Raw genomic sequence first — 25,948 nt, 5'->3', positions numbered from 1 at the left:
GAGCCTAGCGTAATCGCTGATCACATCGCCCCTCCTGGCCCCAATGGACATATGCTTTACGTGCATCTTCATAGTTTTTGTAAGGGGATCGCCTAATCCACCGTCCGTTGATAGAACAGATGGCGGATGCGATACTCGCTTAGGACGTTCTATGCGAATGGTCGTATAATCCAGCAGTCTCCCACTACAAACAAAAGTACCGGCGCTGGAGTGCAACCATCCTTCCGCCGCAGAGAGGAACTAGGAACCCAAAATAACTTATTTAATATTTAATATTTTAATATTAACAATAAAAGGGAGGGAAAAAACCTAAGCTAGGGTTTTGGTGCGTGCTTTTTGTTCGTCCTTCTCCGCTGGGGATTGGAATTGGGATTGAGATTGGGCTGGATCGATTGAACGAACGAAGGATCGATTCGATCATTCGATGGGGGGAGCGCTGCAGTACTTGGAGGCGCAGCGGAATGCGCGGCCGGAGCTGGCGGAGTGGTACGACGCCATGGCCGACCTCTACCAGAAGAAGCTCTGGCATCAGCTCACCCTGAAGCTCGACCAGTTCTTCGCCCTCGCCGTCGTCCAGGTCCCCATCCCCTTCTCTTCCTTCTAGGGTTTCCAATTTTCTTTTCTTTTCTTTCGTTTTAAAGAATATGATGATTTTGAAGTTCACCTTGTTTTGATTCTTTCTTGTTGGGAAAGTTGGGGTTTTGGGTTTTGCACGGTGGAATGTTAAGATTTTGATGCTTTTTGCTTGCTGTCTCTGTTGGATCCATGGGGTATCGTTCGGACGAATGTGGGAGATTGGATTCATGGACGGTGTGGATGCTTCCTGGACTCGGGGGAAATGCCCAAAAAATCTAACTTTTACCATCAATTTGATACTTTTTGTTATTAATGTCGATCAATTTGGTGTGCCCTGAGTTTATTGTGCTAATGGAGGAAAGGTTCGTCAGGTACTGATGGGTAATCTCTTGATTTCAGTCCTAATTATCACTTTAAAACCCGGGATATTACAGTTATCTTTAGATATAGGAGGACAGGAAGTAGCAAACATGTCAAGGAAGTTATTGAGGAAAAAATCCCAGATAAGAAATCAAGTTCTTTGGTAGTTGTTAGTATTAAGAACAAGTGGGGGAGTGAGTGCGTACAAGAGATGGAGACATGGGTTTAGGTGTTTGATAGAGAAATGGGATTTGAAAATTTAATATAGTAAACTGCAGTCTTATGTTGCCCCATGACTTGGAAATTATTTCAGACAATGCCATTGGCGCTGATTTCTTGAAAATAAAATCATGACATGTATACCCTTTGGTTAGTCCAAGATTCAAAATGCAGGATGGTAAATAACAAAACATGCATGCTTGCGTGGTCTCAAGGTGAGGTATAAATGATTGTTGGCTTGGAACCATTTAAAGACATCCATGTGGACACATGCTTTATTTTTCTTTCTCTTTCTTTTCTTATTGGGGGGGGGGAGTGAAAGAGTTAATGTGCCTAACAAAGCCAATATTATATTAATAAAGTTCTATTACATGCATATTGTGGGTAAATTAATTTTATTATATGATGATAAAATTTGTCCATGATTACATTGTATGGAGATCATGTAATAATAGAGATTAATACAGAGAGATATAACACTCCAATTTTTTGTAATCTAAAATAGTTCACAACCTAAATAAATATATATTGGGCAAATATATTTATATTATGGTTGTCCCATGTTGTACTAGTATATGTGATAGGATGATATGTTTTAATCATCAAAATAGAGATTCTTAGTAAATATGTGGGTATTTGTAAGATGACAAATACTGAATAGGACCAAATATTAGAACACTCTTGGACCATAAAATCTGTCAGAATGAAAGAGTGGTTGTAGTCACATATTCATAATTCCTTAAAGACCTAAGGATGTTACATAATCTCATGTGGAGTTTGTGTAACTTTGACATTGTCAATCATTGACGTCTAGTAAAAGACTATATACGGACATGTTGGGTTGCATAAATAAAATATGGAGATTTGTGAAGAGTCATGAACATCCAAAAAGGGGATTCATCATTCCTTAGGAAGGAAAGAATATTCAAGACTGTGTTCCTTAGAATTGAATTGGAAACTTGGCCGGTACAATTTTGAGAAATTATCTAATTCAAATTAAATAAAAGAACACACATATGAATTACTAATAGACAGTCTCATAGTGGTTCATATCAATTCAGTAGTTCATATGGAATATTAGTTGATGAAAAAAATTATGTGGACATATAATGTGACAAGGGATACTCACTACATGTTCTATTCTTTGGGTGAGACTGTAATTTGCAAATAGGCATAATTGCAGTTGCCCAACCAAATTAGGTTTTGGCTTACCAGAGAAAAGAATATCCCTAATGGGTCCCATGCAACATGCTCATTCTCTTACTAATTGGCATCCAAAAGGTCGTAATATGAAGGATCATATTATGAATAGTCGCTTACTATTCATTAGATGAATGTTACTAAATTTGATTAATTTTTCATTCATTATAATGGAATGAATATGGCAGACTAAATGTTAGTATATGAAGAGATATGATTAAGAGAGGTTTCATTATAATGAATGTCATTGAATGAGATTTCTATTATGAATAGTCTCTTACTATTCATTAGATGAATGTTACTAAATTTGATTAATTTTTCATTCATTACAATGGAATGAATATGATAGACTAAACATTAGTATATGAAGAGACATGAATAAGAGAGGTTTCATTATAATGAATGCCATTGAATGAGATTTCAATATACCTCCTCTATAAAAAGAGAGAGCAAGTAGAGATGAAATACGAGCTCACCAATTAAAAAGGATAGCCAAAGTTGTAGAAGAGGCATCGCATGCGAACTTAGGAGGACTTTGCATTTGTGAAGTCTTTTGTGAGTAATATCATCACTAAGGTATGTCCCATGAGATGAATCCATGTACATCAAACAAGGACCTAGACTCCACCAAATTTTCATATTATGAATATGGATAAAATGAAATTATTTTGGAATAAGATTCGAAATTCTGCTGCAACTATCAGGGAGGTGAGGGAATGCTAGGCGGGAGATTACGATTTCACAACATCAGATCCAAATCAGAGAATGCATCTTGTATTCCATTGGCATCATTGTTGTTCTAGTGAAGGTCTTTACATGGAGTTCTTTTCATATGGACTTTGCTTGCTGACACCGAAGTACGCATTGTTGCAAAAGTAAACATTAATTAACTTTAATAATTGAGAAACATGGAGATAGTGATCCCCTCCACATGATACATTGGTTGATGAGAATTGTTACTAAGCTTATAATATCCTTTTTTCAGCATAATTCTGAAACTCACATTGGTTTCAGTAAAATTTGTGTTGTCATCTGAATGCAATCTATAGTATACCATTTAAGAACATGTTGGAAAATGATGTTTTTTGATTGCCCGCATCCCCACACTACAAAGTATCTTCAGATGTAGGTGTAGCTATTTTTTCTCTCTGTCTCTCTTTTGCTTTCTCTAACTGAGTATTACCTTTGGAATAAATGCATAATTTGTTCAAGGTGTTTCACTTCTAGTTGTCCTTTTTTCATTGGTTTCTAAATTTGCAGTTTATCTTTAGAATATAGAAAAAACGTCTCCTAGAATTTTATGTTGGAGTTTTCAAGGGAATTTTCTGAATTGCATTTTTTCTTATCTCTTTATTTTCAACATTCAAGTTATGAAAAGTATGCCCTACGCAATTGCTGATGTTGTAGTTCTTATATCTGTTTTTGATGTTTTCCCATACAGACGGGCGATACTCTTATTCAGCTGTACCACAACTTCATTACTGACTTTGAGACAAAGATCAATCTCCTGAAACTTGCACATTTTGCTGTGGTAGTTTCTCGTCAGTATACTGAAAGGGAAACTGCCATTAGCTATCTTGAAGGGATGATTGAAAAGCTGCGTGCCACAAGGGAGTTGCGGATTGAGGAGCCTATTCTTTATGTGAAGATGCAAATAGCTGCATTTAACCTTGAGAAAGGGGACCAGAAGGAATGTAAGAAATATCTAGAGGATGGAAAGACTACGTTGAATAGCATGACTGACATTGATCCTTCTGTTCATGCTACCTTTTACTGGGTTTCTTCTCAATATCACAAAAGCCGCCAAGAATTTGCTGAGTTCTATAAGAATGCTCTTCTTTATTTGGCATACATGTCAGTGGAATCTCTTTCAGAATCATTTAAACTGGTATGTCTGAAATCCTTGGAGGCATTTATGTCTCTTCATATGGGTATGAGCTGATGTAAGCAATTCTATGGCTATATGTTAACATATGCCTACATGGTAGTATGGTACCTCAATTTATCCATATGTTCTTGACCTACTAGCATGCATTTGTAATGTATTTATGCTTACAAAATGCATGTTGCCCATCTTTATGTCTATCATATAATGTGACAAGGATTGGCCTTAAGGTGAGTGCTTCAGGCATGGACCAGACTTTGACCTTTCATGAAAGCCTTTGTTAAAAAGTAATTCTATTTGCAAATTCCTACCATTTTGTCCTATTCAAGCAGACCATGTTATATTGTACAAGAACTCCAGTTATTTCTTTTTGTCTCATTTTAATCCTAATGATCCACCTAAATTCCCTGGCCTTGCATGATAATTATAAAACCTGAGCAACTGTTGGAGTGAATGCATATTTCTGTTAGGGCAGGAAACTAAGTTTTATATCCAATAACGAATTAACCATGATATCATAGTTGGGTGCATTTACATATGAATTTATGTACATATGGGCATAAAAAGTAACAGCGTATTAACATATAGGAAATTTACATGTTGTAATGTGGATAGTAGGAAGGTTAAACCATCCCGAACCGTCCGGTCTGGGGCGTACTGAGCCGTACCGGCGGCGGACCGAGATGGTTCCGGCAATAAAATTGAGAAACTGGAGAGTAAGGTTCGTTGTCTCGGTATCGGACTTCGTACCGATGCCACACTAGTACTATGTTGATATGTTTGGTATGAAATTTTTTCAGCATACCGAATATTGGTACGCCTCCCATATCGAGTACCAGTATGGAATTGGTATAGCATAGTACGTCCGTACCGCGCAGTTCGGGTCAGTACGGTAAGCCATGCTGGTGAGGGAGGGGGAGAGGGAGAAGGAAAGAGAGGAGAGGTAGGGAGGGATAGAGAGAGGGAGAGAGAGGGGGGAGAGAGAGAGGGAGGGGGGAGAGAGATGCCAGGAGAGGGTAAGAGAGGGGAAGCCCTTCTCTCCTTTAGTCGTCCACGAGCTCTGTTGGGTGACCCCTGTTTCGAAGGAAACAAGGGGTTCGCCTCGTTCTTTTTAATTTTTTTTCATTTCTTTAAGTGAAGTCTGCATATCTTGTGCTGACTTCACTTAAAGAAGTGAAAGGAATAAAAAGAATGAGGTTGAGCGTCGGTTTCGTTTGAAATAGGGGCTTCGCCCGGTGGCCCCTGCAGACGAGCGGAGGAGAGGAGGGCTTTTGAGCCCCCTCTCTTCCTCTCCTAGCATCTCTCTCCCCCCTCTCCCTCTTTCTCTCTCCCCCTTCGAGCCTCTTGTTTGTTCAAGATAGGGCTCCATCTAGTGGGACTGGCGGATAATTGGAGGAGGAGAGGAAGGCTTCCGAGCCCCCTCTCTCTTCCTCTCCCAGCATCTCTCTTTCCCCCTCCCTCTCCCCTTCTAGTTTTTCTTTTTCAGTATGTGCCGGAATGGGACGGCACGGCATCGTACCATATCATACCACCAGCCTATTGGCATGAGTGTTGGTTCCGGTACTGCAAACTAAAAGTAGAACCGGTAGTAATAGAAGCCATGCATGACATGATGTGACTTTGAAAGAGTGGTAGCAGCTGGTGTTCGACCACTCCAATACGCAAATTTGCATTGCTAATAACTTAGAATGTGAATAGAATGACCACCTCCACAATGGAGAACTACAAGTTGCTTCAGTCTAGGATGCAAGCTATAAGGAAATGAGTTGGTTTATATAGTTGACTAGCAGTGAAGGAGACTATTTAATCAAGACAATGGTGGTGATGGTGAAGGCATGGAGGAATAGTGCAATGTAACAATTGGTTGTTGCCAGGCATTTGCAAACAGCAAGATTTAACTGCAGGAGACAAGCTGCTGGTGGATAATAAGCATAGAAGGTTCCCAGGCCTCATTTGCTTGCAGCATTGATAAGAGATTGAGTTCATGATGGCAGGAATGACAAAAATTTGCTGGAGTTCCAATTTGTGTATCTTGAAGTTCTAGAGGACATGCAGTAGGAAGGTTAATGCAATAGCAAAATAGCATCGAAGTTGCTTGGACAACAAGGTAACAGAGACCAAGATTGTTAAAACAGATATGCTGATTCATGGTGCAGGGTAGAGGTAAATTTAACCTATGAAACATTATTGAATTAAAAATTAGGCCAATATCAGGACTCCATCATGATAAACAATGCTAAATGTATTTCAAATTCCAAGAGTCAAGTAAATTGCCAATTACAAATTGGGATGATTTAAAGATGCAACAAAGAAACATAAGGTGATGATGGAGCAATGGAATCCTGAATAAGGTGACTACGAAGTTATCAATTTACATATACTTGATTATCCAAGAGTCGGAACCATCAGGGTGCACACAAGGTTGTTAGGACATAAGGTATACCAAAAGGAAGCTCGATAAAACTTAAGGATTGAAAAGACATTGATAAATAATTAGGAAGAAGGTGGGTCTCTCATGTGGTAATATTTGGGGGATAGAAGACCTAGAAAAATTGGACCAACTTAGTAGAAGGACATGATAGAGGATATGGTGAAGGCCCTAGGACTAGGGGTGGCAATCAGCCATTCGGGTTAGGTCGAGTTATGTTGAGGTTATATATCAAGGTCTACTGAAAGATCTCTATTGTAATATTATAAAAATTCTTTGAGCGTGGGAGCAAGGTGACAACCTATGAGACTAGTAGTTGAAGACTTTTGAAGGAAAAGAAAATTTCTGTCAAAAAAAAACTTTTGTCTAAACTTTATAAAAAAATATATTAGGAGAAATGGAAACAAAGAACCTTACTTGATAGATGCGTGAATTTGTCTACTGTCATGAATATTTGCCAACTCCTTCATGATGGAGTCGATGAGGTTGTGGGCAAAGCAGCTTTAGCAGCTGCCATCATACCAAAAGACGAGTCCATTCAAACAAAATCTTGGAGGTGGATGCCCTAATCGAAGGCTTTTGTGGACAGTGGAAGAAATAAAAAGAGAGGCATGCGAATAGGCTATGGTTGATGACTTTGTGGAGAGGAGATTGGAGAGCAGATGTGGTGGAAGAGAGGGCGGTGGAAAGGTGGAAGAGGGGGGTGGTGCTGGATGGGATGATGGTGGTAATGAGGAGGAAGAGGGGGATGGGGTGGAGAGAGGAAGTGGTGGTGGTACTGGCCAGTTTGATGTTGGTTTAGGCAGCTAAGGTTGAGAAAAAGAAGTCAAGAGTGGGAGGGAGAGAACACATGGTAGTGTGGAGGGGTCTAGGGTTGAGAAAGAAGTCAACATCCTAGCCTTGAATCCTAACTTCTTTTGTTTTGCTCTCATTGGCTCATTTTCCCATGTCACCACTGATCCAATGGCTCCCAATGGCTCATTTTCCATGTCATCACTTAACTAAACCCTATGATATATTTTTTTTTAAAAACCAGGAAGTCATGCCTAGTTTACCATGCTTAATGCCTAGCCTCATTAGCCAGAGACAACTGGAAAATTCGGCTAAATCGGTTTCAATTATGGGATTAGTAATCAAAAACTTTATTTCCTTTAATACCCCTAGATAAATTGAAGCCACAATTCTGTTCTTCCCTCATTCTATGTAAATCCATAAATCCATGGCATTGGCGTTATGCCCAGCTTCTCTGAAAATCTTGCTATAACTCTAAAGGTCCACCAGAAATCTATTGCTGCAATTTTTTCCTTTTTTAATCATATCTCATTCATAGCATCATCACTGATACATCTCCCCCTCTAGTCCCTTTTATCCTTTTTCTTTTTTCATTTGATAGAAGAATGGGGAAGATCATATTGGAATAGAAGGGTACACAGTGGCCTAAAATTCTTGATATGTTTTAGTTTTGGATTCCTTCGCCTTTTTTTTTTATTTTGTTGATAAGATAGGAAGATCTCCATCAGAAGGAAAGTGGACTTGTAGCCCAAAATTCTTCATGATATGCTTTACCTTGAGTCCTTAACAAATCTTTGCTAAAAAAAACAAAGAAAGAAAATGCACAGGTCCGTGCTTCTTTCTTTCTTTATAAAAGGATGGGAAAGACCCCATTAGAACAAAAGTGGATCAGTGCCAAAAATTTTAGGCTCATATTTTACATCTATTGATCTTGGATCATGAAATGGGATTGAGTTCTTCATGGGACCTGAGTGTGATGGCTTTGATGGAATTTTAGATGAAAAAGTTGAGGTATCATCTATGTTGGAAGAGCTTGTTCTTGTAGGGAGGGTGGGAGAGCAAAGATGGTGTTGTTTCATGGCACCCAAGGTAAGAAAGGGTATTTTTGGAATATAAGCTCAATTTCTAATAAAATCTAAGAAGCTAGTTTCTTGCTCTTTTTAGAAAGAAATGGACTGTTGGTAGCCAATCAAAACATGTGGTAATTTAGTGTGGCTTCATAAGGCATGGCTTTGAAATATTTCTCAAGAAAAGAGATTCCCATGTATATTACTTTTCTTGGATTTTTGTATATGGTATTTTTACTCAATTATATGGGTATGACAATCCAATTTTATTTGCTTTTAGGAATTCTATAAATATCATATATAATCCCTGCCTCCACTAAAAAAAAATTAACGCATTGGGTAAAGGAGCCTTGACTCGATCTCGACCTGACCCATTGGCAAGTGGAGATTGGTTGACCTGAACCTGACCCATGGACCCAATAGTTCGGGTTAGACAATTAGGTTAGGTCGGGTCAATTCAAAAATTGCCACCCCTTCTAAGGACCAAAAGATGGTGGTTGGTCTAACTCAAGGTCCGCAATCTCGGTACCGGATAATATATTGATACCTTATCGGTTCGGTATGGTATGGTACATATCCTGTACCAAAATAACTCTCTGACTATTTTTCTCAATTTTATCTTTCTGCACCTCGATACAGGTTGGTACACTTCGATATGAATCAAACGCATCTCGGTACGAGGCTTGTACTGACTCGAAATTGAATTTCGTATCGGTACTATACCGGTATGGTACAGTACGCTCTGTATCGAGCGATACGGGGTGGTACGGCAGCCCATGGTCTAACTAAACGATCATGAGGTCCACAAGAACCTTTGAAGCTATAGTTGAAGAAGTTCAATTATCAATAAAGTAACCGTTACTTCTCAAGTTTTTAGACAATGCCACCATGCATTTGACTTGCAGTCATTTTCTGTACAACTTTATGCATGCAATGCTATAAGTTGCAGATTATGATCTAGTTATGTTTATTAAATATTTTTAATCCTCGTGTTAATATCTTTGTAGTGTTTAATTTAGTAATACTTGTGGTCCATGATTTTGAACATATTGCCACTTGTTATTCCTTTTGTTGTCTGGTTTAATGCATTTGGCTATGAAATTTTAATTTTCTTACAACAAATTTGGAATTTTAATATAATTATAGTTGTGGTTTACGATTCTGCACTGACAGCCACTTGCTATTTCTTTATTGTCAGGATTTGGCATTTGACCTGTCTCTTTCTGCCTTGTTGGGGGATAATATATATAATTTTGGTGAATTGCTAGCCCATCCAATTGTAAGATATGATTTTGTTAATATATTTCTATATCCTTTCCCCTTAAAAACGTTGCATTCTATATGTAATTTTGATGCTTCTTATCTCTTTCATTTGGTGCAAATATCTTTACAGTGAAGGTTTTATCTAGAAAATGTTTAGCATTTTTCTTGTGATTATTATGTTTACATCTGCATAATTTACCCGTAAAAGTCATCCATCATTTTAACTCTCTTGTTATGGAATAAAATGATCTCAAATACATATTGTGGCCCTAGATGATTTTGGAAACTTTAAAAAAGATTGCCTCCTATTTTCCCAAACCACCGTCAAAGTGTTTGTTTTGCTTTTCTCTAATCCTCTCTGTGTCTTTGTGTGTGTCTCATGTTTCCTGAATTAATATCAAATGTTTGTTTTCGCTATTGTTACATATAATGATAATGTACATTAGAGTACATATGAGAAAATTATTTGTGCATGTTTATTTGTCTTGTCGTCCATCCTGCATATCATCTTTTGGAGAATTGTTTCCATGGATAAGGGTAAGATTGTGAATAGAGTTGGCTTTTGTTGTATCATTCTCATACTAGGCACCAAAAGAAGGGTTGGGTGTTAATAATTCTTCCGTTTATTTGTTGGAGGAAAGGTTAAGATTCTCGCATATTCATTCAAATACTCACTGTCAAGTAAAATTGATTCCTATAAGAAGCTCTTTTAGGAATGGAATTTATCTGGTTTAAATTTAAAAAATGAGAATAAGAATCATTATATCTCTTTTTGGCTTTTTGTTTTTAACTCCTAGGGGAGCATAATACCAATGCTTTTTAGAGGGAAGTCATGTAGATGGTTGGCTTGTCATCATGGGATTTTAGCTTTGTCTATTGGGCCAAATCTGTGGGTTATAATTGTGGCTGTGGTCTGGTAGTGATTTCCTTATTTTATTGCAATTTCTTTGCCATTAGGCTTGGTGCCTTTTTTGAAGTTAATATTATTTCGAGTGTTATAAATAAATTTGATTTTGCTGAACCATAGACCTTGCAAAATCAGCTGCATTTAACTACCTTTTAGAAAAATGTACCTGTTGGTATGACTTTCATGCTTCCAAGTATTGCATACGAACATGACAAATTCTGTGTGGATGAGGTGTTTGAAGTTTTAATACTACATAAATTGTAAGTCTTTGATCAGTTGATGCATGCTAACGAAAGGCTTTCTTTCATGGTACCTAGTGTAGTGAGTAAAGAGGATGTAACTAGGACAAGAGTGATAGGAGTTGGGTAGTGTAAAGCGAAAAAAATACTTGATTTTTGATCTAGGTGATTTTTTAAACCCTTTTGTTATAGAAAAACACTATCCACAATATTTTATTTGTTTAGAACAAAGCCTCAAAGAAATCTTGGAGGAGGAATGAGATTCTTTCTTTATTTTTATTTTTACTTATTTTTTGTAGGGTAGGTGATTTTTTTTTTTTGGGGGGGGGGGGGGCATAAATTAGAACAGATTTTGGACATAAGTGAGTTTACCTAGTGCTTCCCTCTTTTGCATGGTGTTGCCTCCAACTTCTCATCCTAACGTTAGAGTGGTTTCTGGCTGGTTTGGAAGCTGTGCAGGATGATGAAGAGATGAGCAGGCCTTTGTTTACTTTTGGCCTACAAAAGGTAGATGGTTGGAGGCAGGATGAACACTTGTAGATGTTGGGTCTTAAGGGCTGTTACCAGTTTGGCCAATTTATGGTCTAATTACTGATTGCGTGACCCAATTTATGGTTTAATTACTGATGTTTTGATCCACTTATTGATGGTTGGAAACTTGGTTGTGAAATAACCTGCTTCCTAAATGACCTTTTTAGCCTTGGTTAAAGTAATTAATTAAGAAATATAAGGTCAATCCACAATTTGCCTTAAACATGGTGTGATAGAGCAAACAAACATCGCTTAGTTGCTTCTCCTCTGGTCTTGGCATGCACATTGCCTTCCGCTCCATCCTCACGACTAGCGACCCCCTTAATGCCTTTACCACTGCTCTTCTCCTCCATCGCCTATTCCACCAACTAGCCAATGAAAGATGATGCCACTGGGAGCTTGATCCTCTCATTTGTCCTCGATTTTGCTTGCTGCTTCACCACAGCCCATGGCCTCATCATTCAGGCTGTTCTTGTCCAGGTTGCCAATGCTTTCACTATCTTCCACATGAATGTGGCTCGCGATGTTGTCATCCAGGCTACTGCTGTCCAGGTCACCAATGCTTTCACCACCTTCCACACCATCATGCCCAAGGACATCAACCCTATCTTCCCCAGGCTGACCTTAGGGGCCTTTGCCTTCTTTGAGGTCAAGTCTATGCCTCTATGGCAATATCATCTTCCGATATGTCTCCTTCCCAACCGAAACTCCCCAAAACCTGTCCACAACAACCCTTCATGTCTGGGAGTTCGAAGTCATATACCTATGGGCATTTCGGTCTTTTGGCATGAAAATGGTTATATTTTGATAACCTGTGATGATGGGCTAACCACAAGGTTATTGGTGCACACGCACGCACGTCTGTACGCACAAAAGAGAAAAAAAAGAATAGAAAAGGTTTCAAGGGTATACATGCTAACAGTACTTATGGGTGGGTACACATGCAAATAGGCATATTTTGTATATAATATAATATATACATATGTACAGGTACGTCATGCTGATTTAGTTTTTTGGTTAGCTGCATGGTGGAGTGAGGGAACAAAGGCGATATGAGATAACAGTTGCCCATTTAAGCATAAGACAAGCAATTTTTCAAGGTTCTCATTAAGGCCAAATTGTGACATATGTTGAAATAGCTTTTAATTGGGCATCACCAAACACAATAAAAGAAGTTAATTCCTGATGTGTTGCATGGTGGAGTGAGGGAACAAAGGCAATATGAGATGTTGACAGTTGCCCATTTAAGCATAAGACAAGCAATTTTTCAAGGTTCTCATTAAAGCCAAATTGTGACATGGTTGAAATACCTTTTAATTGGGCATTACCAAACACAAGAAAAGAAGTTAATTCCTGATCTGTTGAATAGGTTTTTTAAAGCTCCGAACAGACTCAACGTCACTGTCTTATTATTAAGCATGTGATAGTGCTTATAGGATGACAAAGTTATCTACAGACCAGGGAGTATGACTCATGAATTAAGATTTTGAATTATACTGTATGCTATTTACATAAGAATATTGCCTTATTTTTGTTTTTAAACTTTTAATGGGTGTTTCAATGCTTGACTACCTTGACTGTACAATATCCTCTACATTGGTACAGCTGAGAAGAGGAAGTGAAAGGATTTTAGAATACCCCTAATCACTTTGTGCATGGATTTCAGTATCTTGTTGTAAATGTGGTTGGAGACTTGATATGTGCAACATCTTCTTACAAGTGTATATACCATCTTTGCCTGACGGAAATCATGGTTGGGCATCTGTAAATCCCTCAAAATTTTTTATTTCATGTAATTAAGTGTAATTTTTTACATTAGAATTTTTTAGAGTTATTTATCCATGTTGCTTATAAGTCAATGAATGCATCTTAGAATTTCCTAAGCTTTGGACACTAGGATAGTTGTTTTATTATTTAATTATCTGTCCATAATTGCTTGAAGATTTAAATTATGGTTTTTATCTTCACATATCTTTTATTTTACCCTTTAATTGTGACAATTTGGAAACTAAATGGAGCTTCAGCTGGTGAATGCAAGCATATTTATCTCATTGAAGTGATAAACCTTGTAGATGTCTACAGATGGACTATGCTCTTTTAGCACTGGACTTCACGAAAACCATGTGGCTGATTGTGAGGCATGTTCACTTCAAAAGTTGCTCAAAATGTGCATATGCCTGATTGTAGTCTGAAAAGTTGATGAGTGGTATGCAGAGAGAGGGATGAGGGGAGTTTAGAGTGAGTATATTTGGGGAAACGTAGGAGTTACACTGGTCAAGCACAAAGTAGAGATTTGCAAGAGATTGTGTGGGGCTATGGGCATGCGCAACAAAGATTTAATGAGGCCTCAGACCTTGTTAAGGGACTCAGATTTGTGTCACCTTTGGGAAAAAGGAGGGAAATACGTAAAATAGAAATTAAAGTAATAACAAAAGGGCATGGAAAATCTTGCAGTGAGAACTGGTAGGCATGTGCGACAAAGCTCTAATGAAGTCTCAGACCCTGTTAAGGGACTCACATTTGCATCACCTTTTGTAAAAAAGGAGGGAAAAGTGTAAAATAGAAATAAAAGAAATAACAAAAGGGCTTGGAAGATCTTGCAGTGAGAACTGATGTAGAGTCTGTTGAAGTGAATGAAGAAGGATTTGTAAAGCAAACACTTACTTACTGGAATAAGGGTTGATAATTATGGTTTGTTTTAGAGAGGAAGAGATCAGAGGACTTTCAATTTCACTTTTGTTTTGTAATTGCTGTATGAACATAGATAAGCCATTCAACTGTTTTCTATTGTACCTAAAAATTATGTTAGAACCAAGGTTCGCCGTACCGATACCGGACCTCGTACCGATGCCACACTATCATAGTGTCGGTATGGTACAGTACGCGGTACGCCATCGGTATGAATACCAGTACCGAACTGGTATGGTATGGTACGTCTAGTATGGTACGATACAGCATACCATAGTTAGAACCATTTCTTTTCTTATTATTTTTGCCACTGTATTGATTCTTAATAATACGGAGATTTTCTACAGTGGTAGTCTTAAGGTTGTCATTCTAGTAGCAGGTGTCATGCCTTCACAGGTAGGTGTGAAGTTTGCAGTGCATCTGATGATAAATTTCTTGCAAATTGTTTACTTTTTCTCTATAATTTCATTTTTCTGAAGCATTTTTATATATTTCTTGGTGATGTCTGCGCTATGTTGCTAACTGCAGTCAGATGCATTTCTTCTAGTTATTTGTGTATTTATTTGTCAATATATTGATCATATTGTTTTCTGTTCTTAAGCATGGATGCATTTCATATGCACCATTTTGCTTTTTGTCCTCCATTTTTTTTCTATTTTCACATGCACCTTAGTCATGCGTGCTGAGCTTGCAACTGTTTTGCAGATAAATTGTCTTCTTGGAACCAAAGCGGAGTGGCTTTACCATATACTTCATGCATTCAACACTGGCAATTTAGCTCTTTATCGTGAACTTTGTCATGTTCACAGTACTTCTCTGAATGCACAGCCTGCATTGGTAGCAAACCAGAAAAAGCTAATGGAAAAAATAAACATACTCTGTTTGATGGAAACCATCTTTAGGTAAGATGCTATTTGATATTTCAGTTATGCTTGAATTTATAGCTTAAGTAAGATTAGGTAGAAGATATTGAATCAATTGTTTCTGTGCACTGTCTTACAGAATCATTCTTCATAGTTGCTTAGTTTATTGTAGCTTGTATCTAGGTTAACTTTCTTGTTTCCTTGCAGCCGACCTTCGGAAGATCGCACCATACCGTTAAGTATTATAGCTGAACGAACTAGACTTTCCATAGAGGATGTGGAATATCTTCTTATGAAAAGCCTCTCTGTGAGTTTCTGTTATAATTTTGCAAACTCTCTTATGATAAGCAATTCTGTATTTCTCGTTCTGATTTCAACATAGGTGATTGCATGAAATTTAGAAGAAAATGAAGTTATGACTTCTGGGGGACTATTTGTGCAGTTTTTTAATTGATTTTATGTGTGCATTACATCCTTCTGACCAAGAGAGCTTTAATACTCATTTAGAGAAGTGGGTGTGTTAACACGGAGCAATGAAGATCACCAAAACACCTTTTAGTGTTATATAATTAGATGGAAAGAGAGGGCAATTCTTAGCCTAATGGTAAGGTTGCTCTATGGTGACTTGTGTATCATGGGTTTGAAACACAGAGACAACCTCTTCGCACAAGGGCAAGGCTATGTACATCTAACCCACATCTGACCTTGCAGTTTCAGGAGCCTCCTGCACTTTGATGTCCTTTAGTTAGATGGAAAGAACCAAGCTTATTGTAGTCATTTAACCAGTAGAACAATGATTGACCTTTTTGTATCTTTTTATGTCTCCATTGCATTGGTTAAATGATTAAAAAAATCCAAATATGCCAAGTGAATTGGTCAATTAACTTCCATATTTGAATTCCTAGTATCTGCAATGCATGTTATAAAAAGTAATCCCAATATCCCAAGTGAATCGGCCAATTAACTGCCATGTTTGAACTCCAATATCTCCGATGCATTTTAGAACTGTACTCATAGCAGCTTGTCAGATGCATACTGTACGAGCATACAGAATTATAAACAAATCAGACTTTATGATTTAGTTACCTCTCCAAGGGATGCATGTATAAACCATAGAACCTTTTGCGGACTACCACATATTCTATAAAAGTAAGGTAAAAAAGTCATATCGAACTACCTTTATTTCCTCCTTTAAGAGCTTTCTTGTTGAAATTTCTCTTCGTTGTTGTTGTGCTTGTAATTCCAAATTGACATCAATACTTGTTGGTTTTCATCAAAGTGGCAGCAATACCTTTTCCTTTGTAAGCTGGGAACAAACAAAAACTTGTCATGCATGGTCCCATCAATGCCTGCACTGAGTATATTCTATAATTCTCTTCCTAGAGATTGAAGTCTACAATTTATGAACATGTAAATAGAGGTTCAAGAGTATGTTCTTTGCTAATATTTTAGGTGATTATGGTATGCCAATGCTGTTCTTTGATTTGAATTCTTTTTGGGAGTTGTGGCTTTCCTCTGTGGAATGGTCTATCGATATGCAAGCTTCCTGGGAGAATGAAACAAGGCAAGGGATTTGCTTAGTGTGGCACATGGTTGGATGGATTGAGGAAAATGATTTTTTAGAACTCTGCCGTCGCACTTCCCAATAAAATAGAATTGGAGATTTTCACTATGTTAGAACTGTCACCTTTACCACTTTCAAGAGGTTTGATGAAATGCAGTGGTGGCCTTATCTTAAAAAGGTTTGGGGCTTACTACAAAGTCTGTTGGAGTACATCTTTACTTTGACCTTGTTTGTCTACCTTAGAGGAGAGATATCCTTCTGCCTTGTAAATTTTTTCATCCTACTTCCTACAAGATTGTTGTTTTTAAGTTTATATGAATTTAAGAGGAACTTGCCTTTTAACAATAAACATGTGGTTGCTATTGCATAGACTAGGGAGAGAAATCCTTTATGTGTAATTTGGGTAGATTTAAGTACTACTGTAATAAAGCCACATAAAACGGAATGAAATTTTAACTAGATATGCGAACAAGAATGATGAATGACATGATTGTTAGAAGTACTAAACTTCATTGGTGTTTAATCTTCATATGGTGGTGTGGAATCCATGTGTTGATATTATTTGCACCGCTAAGGCAGTAGGGTTACATGCTCGTCAAAATATGCCTGCTCATAGCCTGTTGTTTGCACTACATCCAAACATCTGGGGATCATCGTACACATAGTGGCTCGGGGATGTGATTGAAGAAGGGGTTCCATGTCTTGAGCTGAATAAGACAATTTTTCATGCGGTCTCACTAAAGAGTTAAAAAGGAAGGTGTTACTTGATAGACCAAAGCAGCAAGCACCTATGGGAGAGTTGAGCCAGTCTGAAGGTACATTAGCATGGAGAAGTAGTCTATAGGTCGAGAAACGACCATGGTAAACTATTATGAGCAGGCTGAACAGACAGTGCAATAGGATTGAGATAGATCAAGTGTGATAATCGGTCTGACAGAGGATCCAAGATCTGGCCATTATAGTAAACATGAGTAGTGAAGGGTAGTTAGCATCAGTTGCCATAACTGTCAGAGATGGAGGCTAGACATGAGCTACTATCGCTGGAATGGGTGGTTACCATATCGTTTGTTTTCTAGTATAAATAATAGATTATAATTGGATACTTTCACCGATCAATGAAATCAATTTATCTTTAAGCTATTTTTTACTTTTATCTTTATCTTTAAATTTCTTGCTTTTAGGTTTCCAATAGGATTTTAAGTTACCAATATGAGTAGCAGTAGAGTACTTCGATTGTAGCCCCGGCTACACCCTTTCCTTCTTCCGTATGGCCAGTGTGATGGTAAAAAAGTTTTTGAAGGTCAAGGCACCTGGGCCCATGCTACTTATCATCATCTTTTCATTACCCCCATTTCGGCTAATTTGACACTGGTGGTATGTTTGTGCATCTGCCCTAACCTAAGCTGTGAGATTTGTCATCCTTCTCTGTTAGCCAGCAAACTTTTTGAAAGCCCATTGTCCGCTCTCGACAATTGAAGAGAGATTTGGACCAAACAAAATTCTTTGGCACGCCCAGTGAGGCCTTATTGCATAGCTATTATCGTATCACCGAAGTAGAGTATGGATGCTTGCCAGATGACGACGAACCATCTATCAGTCGTTTTTCTATAGGAAGTGGCTATGCAACTCAAGTCCTATTTGGAGGAAAGCCGATGTGGTCTATTGGATGTGTTTTTGTGCTAAGTGACTGTTGTGCGACAATCGCTTGCAAAACAAAACATGACAACTTTGAAGCTGATAACAGAACGAGCTGAAAGGCTCGTTTCTGTTATTGAGGATCAAAATGATCACCTGCAGCATGCTTTGATGCATACAATCACTTGCAAGACGAAACAGGACAACTTTGAAGCTGATAATAGAACGAGCTGAAAGGTTCGTTTCTGTTATTGAGGATCAAAATGATCGGCTGCAATGTGCTTTGACACATACTGTGGTAAGGTCGGCAAACCAAACTTGTGGAAAGAGTATATTGGCTTACCCACATTTACAAAATAGTGTTAGGGTCTTCGACAAATCCGAGTATCTAGTTTCGGCCTATCAAGAAGGTGAGGCTGAAGGTTATCTGGTGGAGCCCTAGGAGTTCTCAAACTGAGGTAGGAAACTTGTACTAATGATGTACAAGGGATCGTGTCGGATTGAGGAAGGTGTTCGTACTTCGGTCAATGAAGTTAATCGCCTCTTCATGGATGGGAGACAAAGTTGTGGCCCTACGATACTAACCACCTTTGCCATGAGGGCTGAAGGAAAACCATATTGAAGAAAGCCATGATGTCCTGCTTGGATGTGGGCATTGAAGCCATATACTGGGGGCCAATATCATTTTAACGATGGTCTGCCGTACCGGCCGGTACCGGCCGGACCGGCCTGAGATCAGTACTGGATCAGCGTGGAATCCGGTACCGGTAGTTTATTGTTGAAGGATCGGTATGGGACCGGTTCGAACTGGTACGTACCGGTCCAGGCCGCCACCGGTACGCCGACCGGTACCGGTACGGTGGACCTTGATTTCAACAGTTTTTGAAGATTTTATATGGCATGGAGCTTAATCATTTGGATGGTTAAGAATTTTCATGTCGACTATGGATCATGTGGATCTCAATGCTACGTAAAGATTCACTAAAAGATCGAGAGAGAGTTAAGTTTGGTTCGAGAGCAGGAATAGAATAAAATATGGGACAATATCGAATTGGTTGGCGAAAAGACAATTTTCTATTACTACCTACTACAAAGGTACGGACTCTGCTCTAGAGATCTCTTACAAAAAATTTTATCCTTCCCACTTGTCCTGAAGAGTTTTGGACGTCTGCTCGAAAGTGTCTATTCCGGCAAGGAGATCCGGAAGCTGGGACTTGCATGCTTCTAAGTGTTGCCAAGCCTCGTCAAGGTTTGGAATTGTTCCTTGTTGCTACGCTCCAACTTCACTTGTCCATTCTCTAAAAGTTATAGTTCTTGGCAAGCTTCGTTTAATTGCACTTCAAGGGACACACTCAGGTCTTTCTGGGCGTGAAATTTATCTTGAACCAATGTATAAGCATCCAGGGTTGGCTTGATTTCTTTTTCTATGGCAATGATGTTAATCTCTAGTGCATCTGTATAGGATGTCAATATGTCTTCTTTTGGTCAGGTTTGCTAACAGATGGTGAATGTGAGAAATGTTGGCTAGATTATCTTAGAGGTCAATAGCCTGGTTCACTGAAAGATATGCTAAGTGCTGCTAAGTTGAGAACACATTTGAACACTTGGCCATATTCTTTGGAGTGACGAGTTCATCGATTGGGATAGTGGTGACATGCTGCAATGACTTCTTAGTCGTCCTCGCCTTTGTAGCAGTGTCAAGAGCAAACGCATAGCCGATACGAGCGTCAGTCGATCAAGCCAGCAATCTAACTTTGGCACTGGCCAGAGACCGGAAGATGGAGAGGCTGCCAAGGCTCTGTAAAAGAGTCCAAGCTAATAAAAAGAGGGACCCCTTAGGAAAAGAAGATGAATAATTTCATGATTGACAGTCGAAGAGTTGGAAAGTGTTGCTTTAGGAGATGTAGTTGGAGTCGGAGTGAATAAGGGATCGAACTTTTCGACTTGGAGAATCTCGGCCACTTTATCGATAGCAGGGATTGAAGGGCCCTAGTGCTTGAGGCTCTTGAGGCGATCAATGTAGGGAGATTGAGAAGGTTGAGTTAACTCGGTCAAATCTTCTCAAGGGTTGGCCTATGGGGAGTCCGCAATATTGGTGGCATCATTAGTTGACTCATCTTCTGAATCCTTACTGATGTCCAATTTTATGGTGGACATGGAAGATGTTGCCCCACCTGTCTTTGTTGGACATCTCACTCTACCGTTTTGTCGAAGCGGACTTGAAGGAACAAGCTTGGGTTTGTGAACCACCGTCTTTTTCTTTTTTGAGGTGGGGACTTCAGCCTTTGTCGATACTGATCGAATTAGGGGAGTCATCAATAGGGTTGCAAAATTAAAGATCGATCATGCATGATTGCAATTGTGTATTTAAATAAATCAGCTCAACTCGGTCAGAAGAATACAGATACCTTTGCCCTTGACTAGAATTGAAGTCTTGTTCACAGATGATGAAGGGGATTTTTGTCGATTGGCTTTGAACCAGAAGGAACATCAATTGTTGAGTTGAGAGGTGATCAAAGGTGTTGGCACTCTCATAATGCATATTGGTCATTGGAGTGTCCTAGCAACCCATAAACTCTTCAATCATGGCAGGTTGAAAGTTAAGAGGGATAAACTAATAGTCTGGGCATAATTTCTCATAAAAGAAGTCTCCTAATGTAATCAGATGTGGCTCGAAAATAAGTGGCTGATCAAAACGTGAAGTATTTAGAGAATACAGGGGCAGATAAGGGATACCTTGGACCAGTTCGAATTGACGAGCAAAGAAATTAGGAGAATAATGTTCAACTGAGTACTTATTATTGATTGATTTATCTATTATTGAGCCAACATAAAGATCTCTGGGAACCAAGAAGTCCTTTTAGAGAAGTCCCACAGCTTCGATCTCTTTTGGGAACATATCAGTTTGTGGGAATGCTAGCCAGACAAGTTTTGGAGAATGGAGGAAAGACAATCAAAGATTTATGCCTTTACAAGAGGGACCTTCATAGAAGAATTTGAAATACTCTGCGAAAGAAAGTAATGGATTCTCTAGGTGAGCATATCGATGATCGATGGAAATGGTGTCGGCCACATCAGTTACAAACAGGCAAATCTCTCGAAAATAAGTGTATAGCCAAATTTGAAACATCTAGAGAGGACCTCCGCATCTCTAACATCCAAAGGTAATCTCCTTAAGGCTCAGGTAAAGATAGGCTAAAACAAGAGGAGCTAGGGCTATTGGACAGTTTTCGGCAAGGGCTACAACCACGCTAAGGTGTGCTTTAACTACTTGGACTGACTAAGAGCCTAACAAGTATTTGCAGACCCAAACCAGAAAGAAGGTAAGATATTCTTTGTGTAAGGTCAGCTTAATACGACGATGAAATGTTTGTGTATAGAAATTGGAGTTGGCTGATTTATTTGGAGGCAAGTCGAAATCATCTTTGCGTCCACAGGGGTGTTGGCATTGAATAGTTCGCTAGTTGGTCTAAGGTTAAAAGAATACTCATCTAGTAGGCTCGAGCTAGTCGTGCCATGATTTAAATGGCAAGAGTTGGTCGAAGGAGACTAAAAAACAAGGCGACAAGAAGTTAGGTCGGTTAGCCACAGGTGGGAAACAAAAAAAGGCCAAAATTTCGGAAGACCATTTTTTTTCAAAATAGATAACATCTGCTAAGAAATACAGTCGAACCATCGGTTTTAGAGGTCATATAGGGTGACAGATTCCTACCCTACCCAAAGCCCTGTGGGTCAGCTAACCGACAATCTGATGCTGAATTCCCAGCTCGGCTACGCGATGATCGGGAGAATTCTCTTCAACCGGCATTCTCGCCTGACACTGAGAAAGGCTAGCCAGCTATATTGGCTTTCTTTCCGGTGAATAACTCTTTTGGAAAGGTCTCCGCTCATAACTCTTGCTTTACAACCTCCGTGGAGGTTAAGTGGACGGCAATGGGCCATGACCGATGATAGTTGGGGTTCTTTCAGATCAAGGATATAAACTTGGGCCTCTTATAAAGAAAATATTCTTTAGGGTGGCAAAGAAAGATGGAAGAAAAAGATTTTGGTTCTTGGAATTTAAAAATAGGGCCTAACATGTAAGATTGGAGGGTTCCTGAATCACTACTTAAGGATCTACAAACTGCAGAACCTCGGAATGCTCAAGTTGTTTTTGCCTTTTACAAGCAAGAACATGAAGTGAAGCAGGATCTTGGCTCATCTTGTTTTAGGGTAGGAACAAACATAGGAGCTCGAAGATGAGGCCTAAGAGAACAAGAGTTGTTGAGGGATGATGGTAGAAGATGACTTCTCTAGGGCTTTAAAAAGACCTTGGATTGTACAAAACCATGCCTTAGAAGGATTTTGATCAATCACGATGCCTCGATAAGTGACCTAATCAGAGAGGGAATGGTCTTATCAAGATACGTGGGCAATTCTTTGAAGAAGAGAAGATGTGCTGATTAGAGCTAAAGCTCAAGGAGGAAAATCCTTAAAAAGCATGGGAATACCAAAAGGTGTATTCATTTCAAATGCTTGAATGCTGGCATTAATTTTAGCGGATGTGGTGTTTGGAACATCTCATCATCGTTTTAATCGATGGCCGATGGTACGTGGGGAGTATTATTTGCACCACATCATGACATTCGGGGATCATCGTGCACATGAGGGCTTTGGGATGTGATCTAAGAAGGGTTTCCAAGTCTCAAGCCAAATAAGGCAACTTTTCTTTTAGTCTCACAAGAAGTTAAAAAGGAAGGTGTCACTTGATAGATTGGAGCAGCAAGCACCGTATGGGTGAACTGAGCCATCTTGAAGGTGGAGAAGTGGTGTATAGGCCGAGAAATTGCTAGGGTAAACTATTATGAGCAAGCCGAACGAGGACATTGCAATAGGATATAGGTCGATCAAGTGTGATAATTGGTCTGATAGATGATATAGGATCTGGCCATTATGGTAAATGTGAGTAGTGGAGGGCAATTGGCATCAGTTGCTAGAATTGTCGAAGGTGGAGGCTAGACATTAGCTAGTATCACTGGAGTGGGCAATTATTATATCATTTTTCTTCTTGTTTAAATAATAGATTGTAATCAGAACGAGTGATCCTTTCGACAATCAATGAAACTAGCTTATCTTTAAGTTATTTTTATTTTTATTTTTATCTTCAAATTCCTTGCCTTTTGTTTCCTAGTGGGACTAATTACTTGTAGGAGCAGTAGTAGAGTACTTCGATTGTAGTCTCAGCTATATCCTATCTTTCCTTCTTCCGAATGGGCGGTGTGGCAGTAGCAAAAATCCTTGAAGGTCAAGACACCTTGATCCATGCTACTCATCATTGTCATCTTTTCATTATCCCTTTTCCAGCAATCCAACAGCGGTGCATGCCCACATATCTACCCTAAGCTAAGCCATGAGACTTGTCACTTTTCTTCATCAGCTAGCAGGCTTTCTGGCATGCTCGTCTCCTGCTCTTGATGGTTGAAGAGAGAGTTGGACGTAGCACCTGCGATGTTTCAGTGCATTAGTTCTTAATAGAAGTAACAAATATTTCTCTTGCTTCCATGTGTTAATGTGCTCAACCCAAGTATATATATGCGATGTATTGTTCATGATGAGGTGACTAATTGATTATGATGTGTTTTACCTGAGCATACTTGGCTAGCTGAATAATCACGTCATTTTGATGCGTATGCGGTGTACTGTCATGATGAGGTGACTAATTGATAATGTCTGTCTTCTACCTGAGCATGCTTGAGCAGTTGAACAAGCATGTTATTTGGATGCCTATACATGAAGCCAATGATTATTTGAGATTAATGAAACAATGATTATTAATGTGCTTGTTCGATGATTATTAACGTTGAATGAACCCAATGATTATTTACGTGCTTGATCTGAAGGTAGATGTAGCTTTTGAGGACAACACATTCCTATTGGATCTGTAAAGGTACCATGTAATTGGATTTATTGTATTTATAAATCTATTTCATTACATTCTTGATGCTCTTATAATTACATGTTGTTTGGCCTGTTCATCTAAAAGGTGCCATATTAAAACACAACATGATGTTATATGTCTGCATTAACACAAGTAGTTTTTTTTTTAGTCCTTGCATTTTTTTGTCCTTATTAAACTGTCTGTATTGATTTTTGTTGCTACGTACTGCCCATCACTATAATGTTAATGATGAGACATTTCTGTGCAGGTTCATCTTATTGAAGGCATTATTGATCAGGTTGAGGGGACGGTCCATGTCTCATGGGTACAACCTAGGGTTTTGGGGATATCACAGATTAAATCCCTGCGAGACCATCTAGATAATTGGCTGGGCAAGGTGCATACTGCTTTGTTGTCAGTTGAAGCAGAGACGCCCGACCTGGTGGCTTCATGATGTGCGTTTCATAGCCCTCTAAACAATCTGTTATGCAGAAGGAGACCAAAACAAACGAATGTTGCTGCGGCTCCTTGCTCTGGAGCCCTGTCTCTTTTTTGCCTTCCTACCTTAAAATTTTTGAGAGGGACCGCAGTTTTATGCTCACTGAGGTGTCCGTATTTGGTCTGTATTTTTCAATTCCTAGGAAGTGCTAAAACATAAGATACATGCTTGCAAAACAGTGAGCAGGGCACAGAAAACGGCAGCCTGGTGAATGTTTCTTTTGTTTTCGAGTTCAGGTCATTGCACATTGGTATGAAAGAAGAGTGCATGCTTTGAGGACGATGCGAGAAAAATGCTGCTCATTTTTTCTGACAGGCATCACCATCATTATTACTAGCAACATTATCATATTTATCAATGTGCTGTAATTTTTTGAATTTATTTTTGGAACAATAATATACATTTTTATATACTTTTAAAGTCGCATGGAGACTAAGAATTAGATAAGGTTGGTGCAACGCTGATTCAATTTGTTGGCATCGGCACCCTCATATTTTATTCATCAGGGTTTGAGAACTTCACATGGCATTCCACCTTATAATTATACGGCTTAAAGCTTTGAGGCGGCCAAAGAGTGTGAAGTATGAGCAGATGAGAACCTTCTGAATACCGAGCGGTCATGTAATTCTTATTCTAGTAGGAGATGTTTGATGGACGGCAAAGATGGAATGCCTTAAGACCCTTAGGGTACTCATAAACACTAAGCTACCAAAACGTAGGTTTGTCACCGAGGATGTTGTTAAGATTGGCTACCTAAAGGAGCTGAAACTCCTGGGCTTAGCGATGGATCCAGAGACCTAGATTGACACAATATTAGAGGTGTTACCAGAATCCTAAAATGAATTGATTTTGAATGAGAAGTCTCTACCTTCACCAAGCTGCTCCAACAGCATCAGGTAGCCGAACTCATTAGTGTCGATGCACTGGAAGTGCGTCATGCATAGGTACCATGAGCTGTAAGGAAATTGAGGTCAAAGGATGGCAACAAGAATAAGAGAGGAGCTTCCCAAAGATTTGAGTAGGGGCAGCAACAGCAGGTGTAGCAGCCTCCATAGCAGGAACTAGGTCCAGGACTAGGTCAAGCAGGATACCAAAAAAGAAAGTCTAGAAAAAAAGGTCGAAGGACATCCATTGTGGCAATCTAGGCCCCTGGAAAAAGCACTGCCATGGTCACACAATAATGTTGAGGTTGGACCAAGTTTGGGCTATGGATCAATATGGATCCCTGATTTGTCCTTTTACAGGGATGGCTTCGAATCCTGGGCAATGCTGAATAAGATGGGATATTCTGGTTGGAGCAAAGGCAATATAGATA

The 25,948-nt window shown here is 39.0% G+C and overlaps 1 protein-coding gene across 1 annotated transcript; it reads left to right on the top strand.

The window, feature by feature from the left end:
- The first annotated feature begins 218 nt into the window (after positions 1 to 218).
- On the top strand, positions 219 to 25,045 carry LOC103718432 (26S proteasome non-ATPase regulatory subunit 13 homolog B-like). The gene is made up of 6 exons (XM_008807257.6): positions 219 to 577; positions 3,797 to 4,243; positions 9,726 to 9,806; positions 14,861 to 15,057; positions 15,226 to 15,325; positions 24,403 to 25,045. Exons 1-6 carry the CDS (start codon positions 425 to 427, stop codon positions 24,586 to 24,588), a joined length of 1,164 nt encoding a protein of 387 aa, XP_008805479.1. The 5' UTR covers positions 219 to 424; the 3' UTR covers positions 24,589 to 25,045.
- Positions 25,046 to 25,948: the final 903 nt, after the last annotated feature.

The sequence above is a fragment of the Phoenix dactylifera genome, chromosome 10 (genome assembly GCF_051530095.1).
Source record: "Phoenix dactylifera cultivar Ajwa chromosome 10, Ajwa_hap1_PhDact_Kaust_v1.1, whole genome shotgun sequence".
Lineage (NCBI taxonomy): Eukaryota > Viridiplantae > Streptophyta > Magnoliopsida > Arecales > Arecaceae > Phoenix > Phoenix dactylifera.
The sequence above is the reverse complement of the archived record's forward strand: the minus strand, read 5'-3'. Positions and strand labels throughout refer to the sequence as shown.

Coding starts and splice junctions, on each gene's coding strand:
- LOC103718432 (XM_008807257.6), top strand. CDS start 425: ATGGGGGGAGCGCTGCAGTACTTGGAGGCGCAGCGGAATGCGCGGCCG. Junction 9,807..14,860: donor AATTGCTAGCCCATCCAATT/GTAAGATATGAT, acceptor ACTGTTTTGCAG/ATAAATTGTCTTCTTGGAAC. Junction 15,058..15,225: donor TTGATGGAAACCATCTTTAG/GTAAGATGCTAT, acceptor GTTTCCTTGCAG/CCGACCTTCGGAAGATCGCA.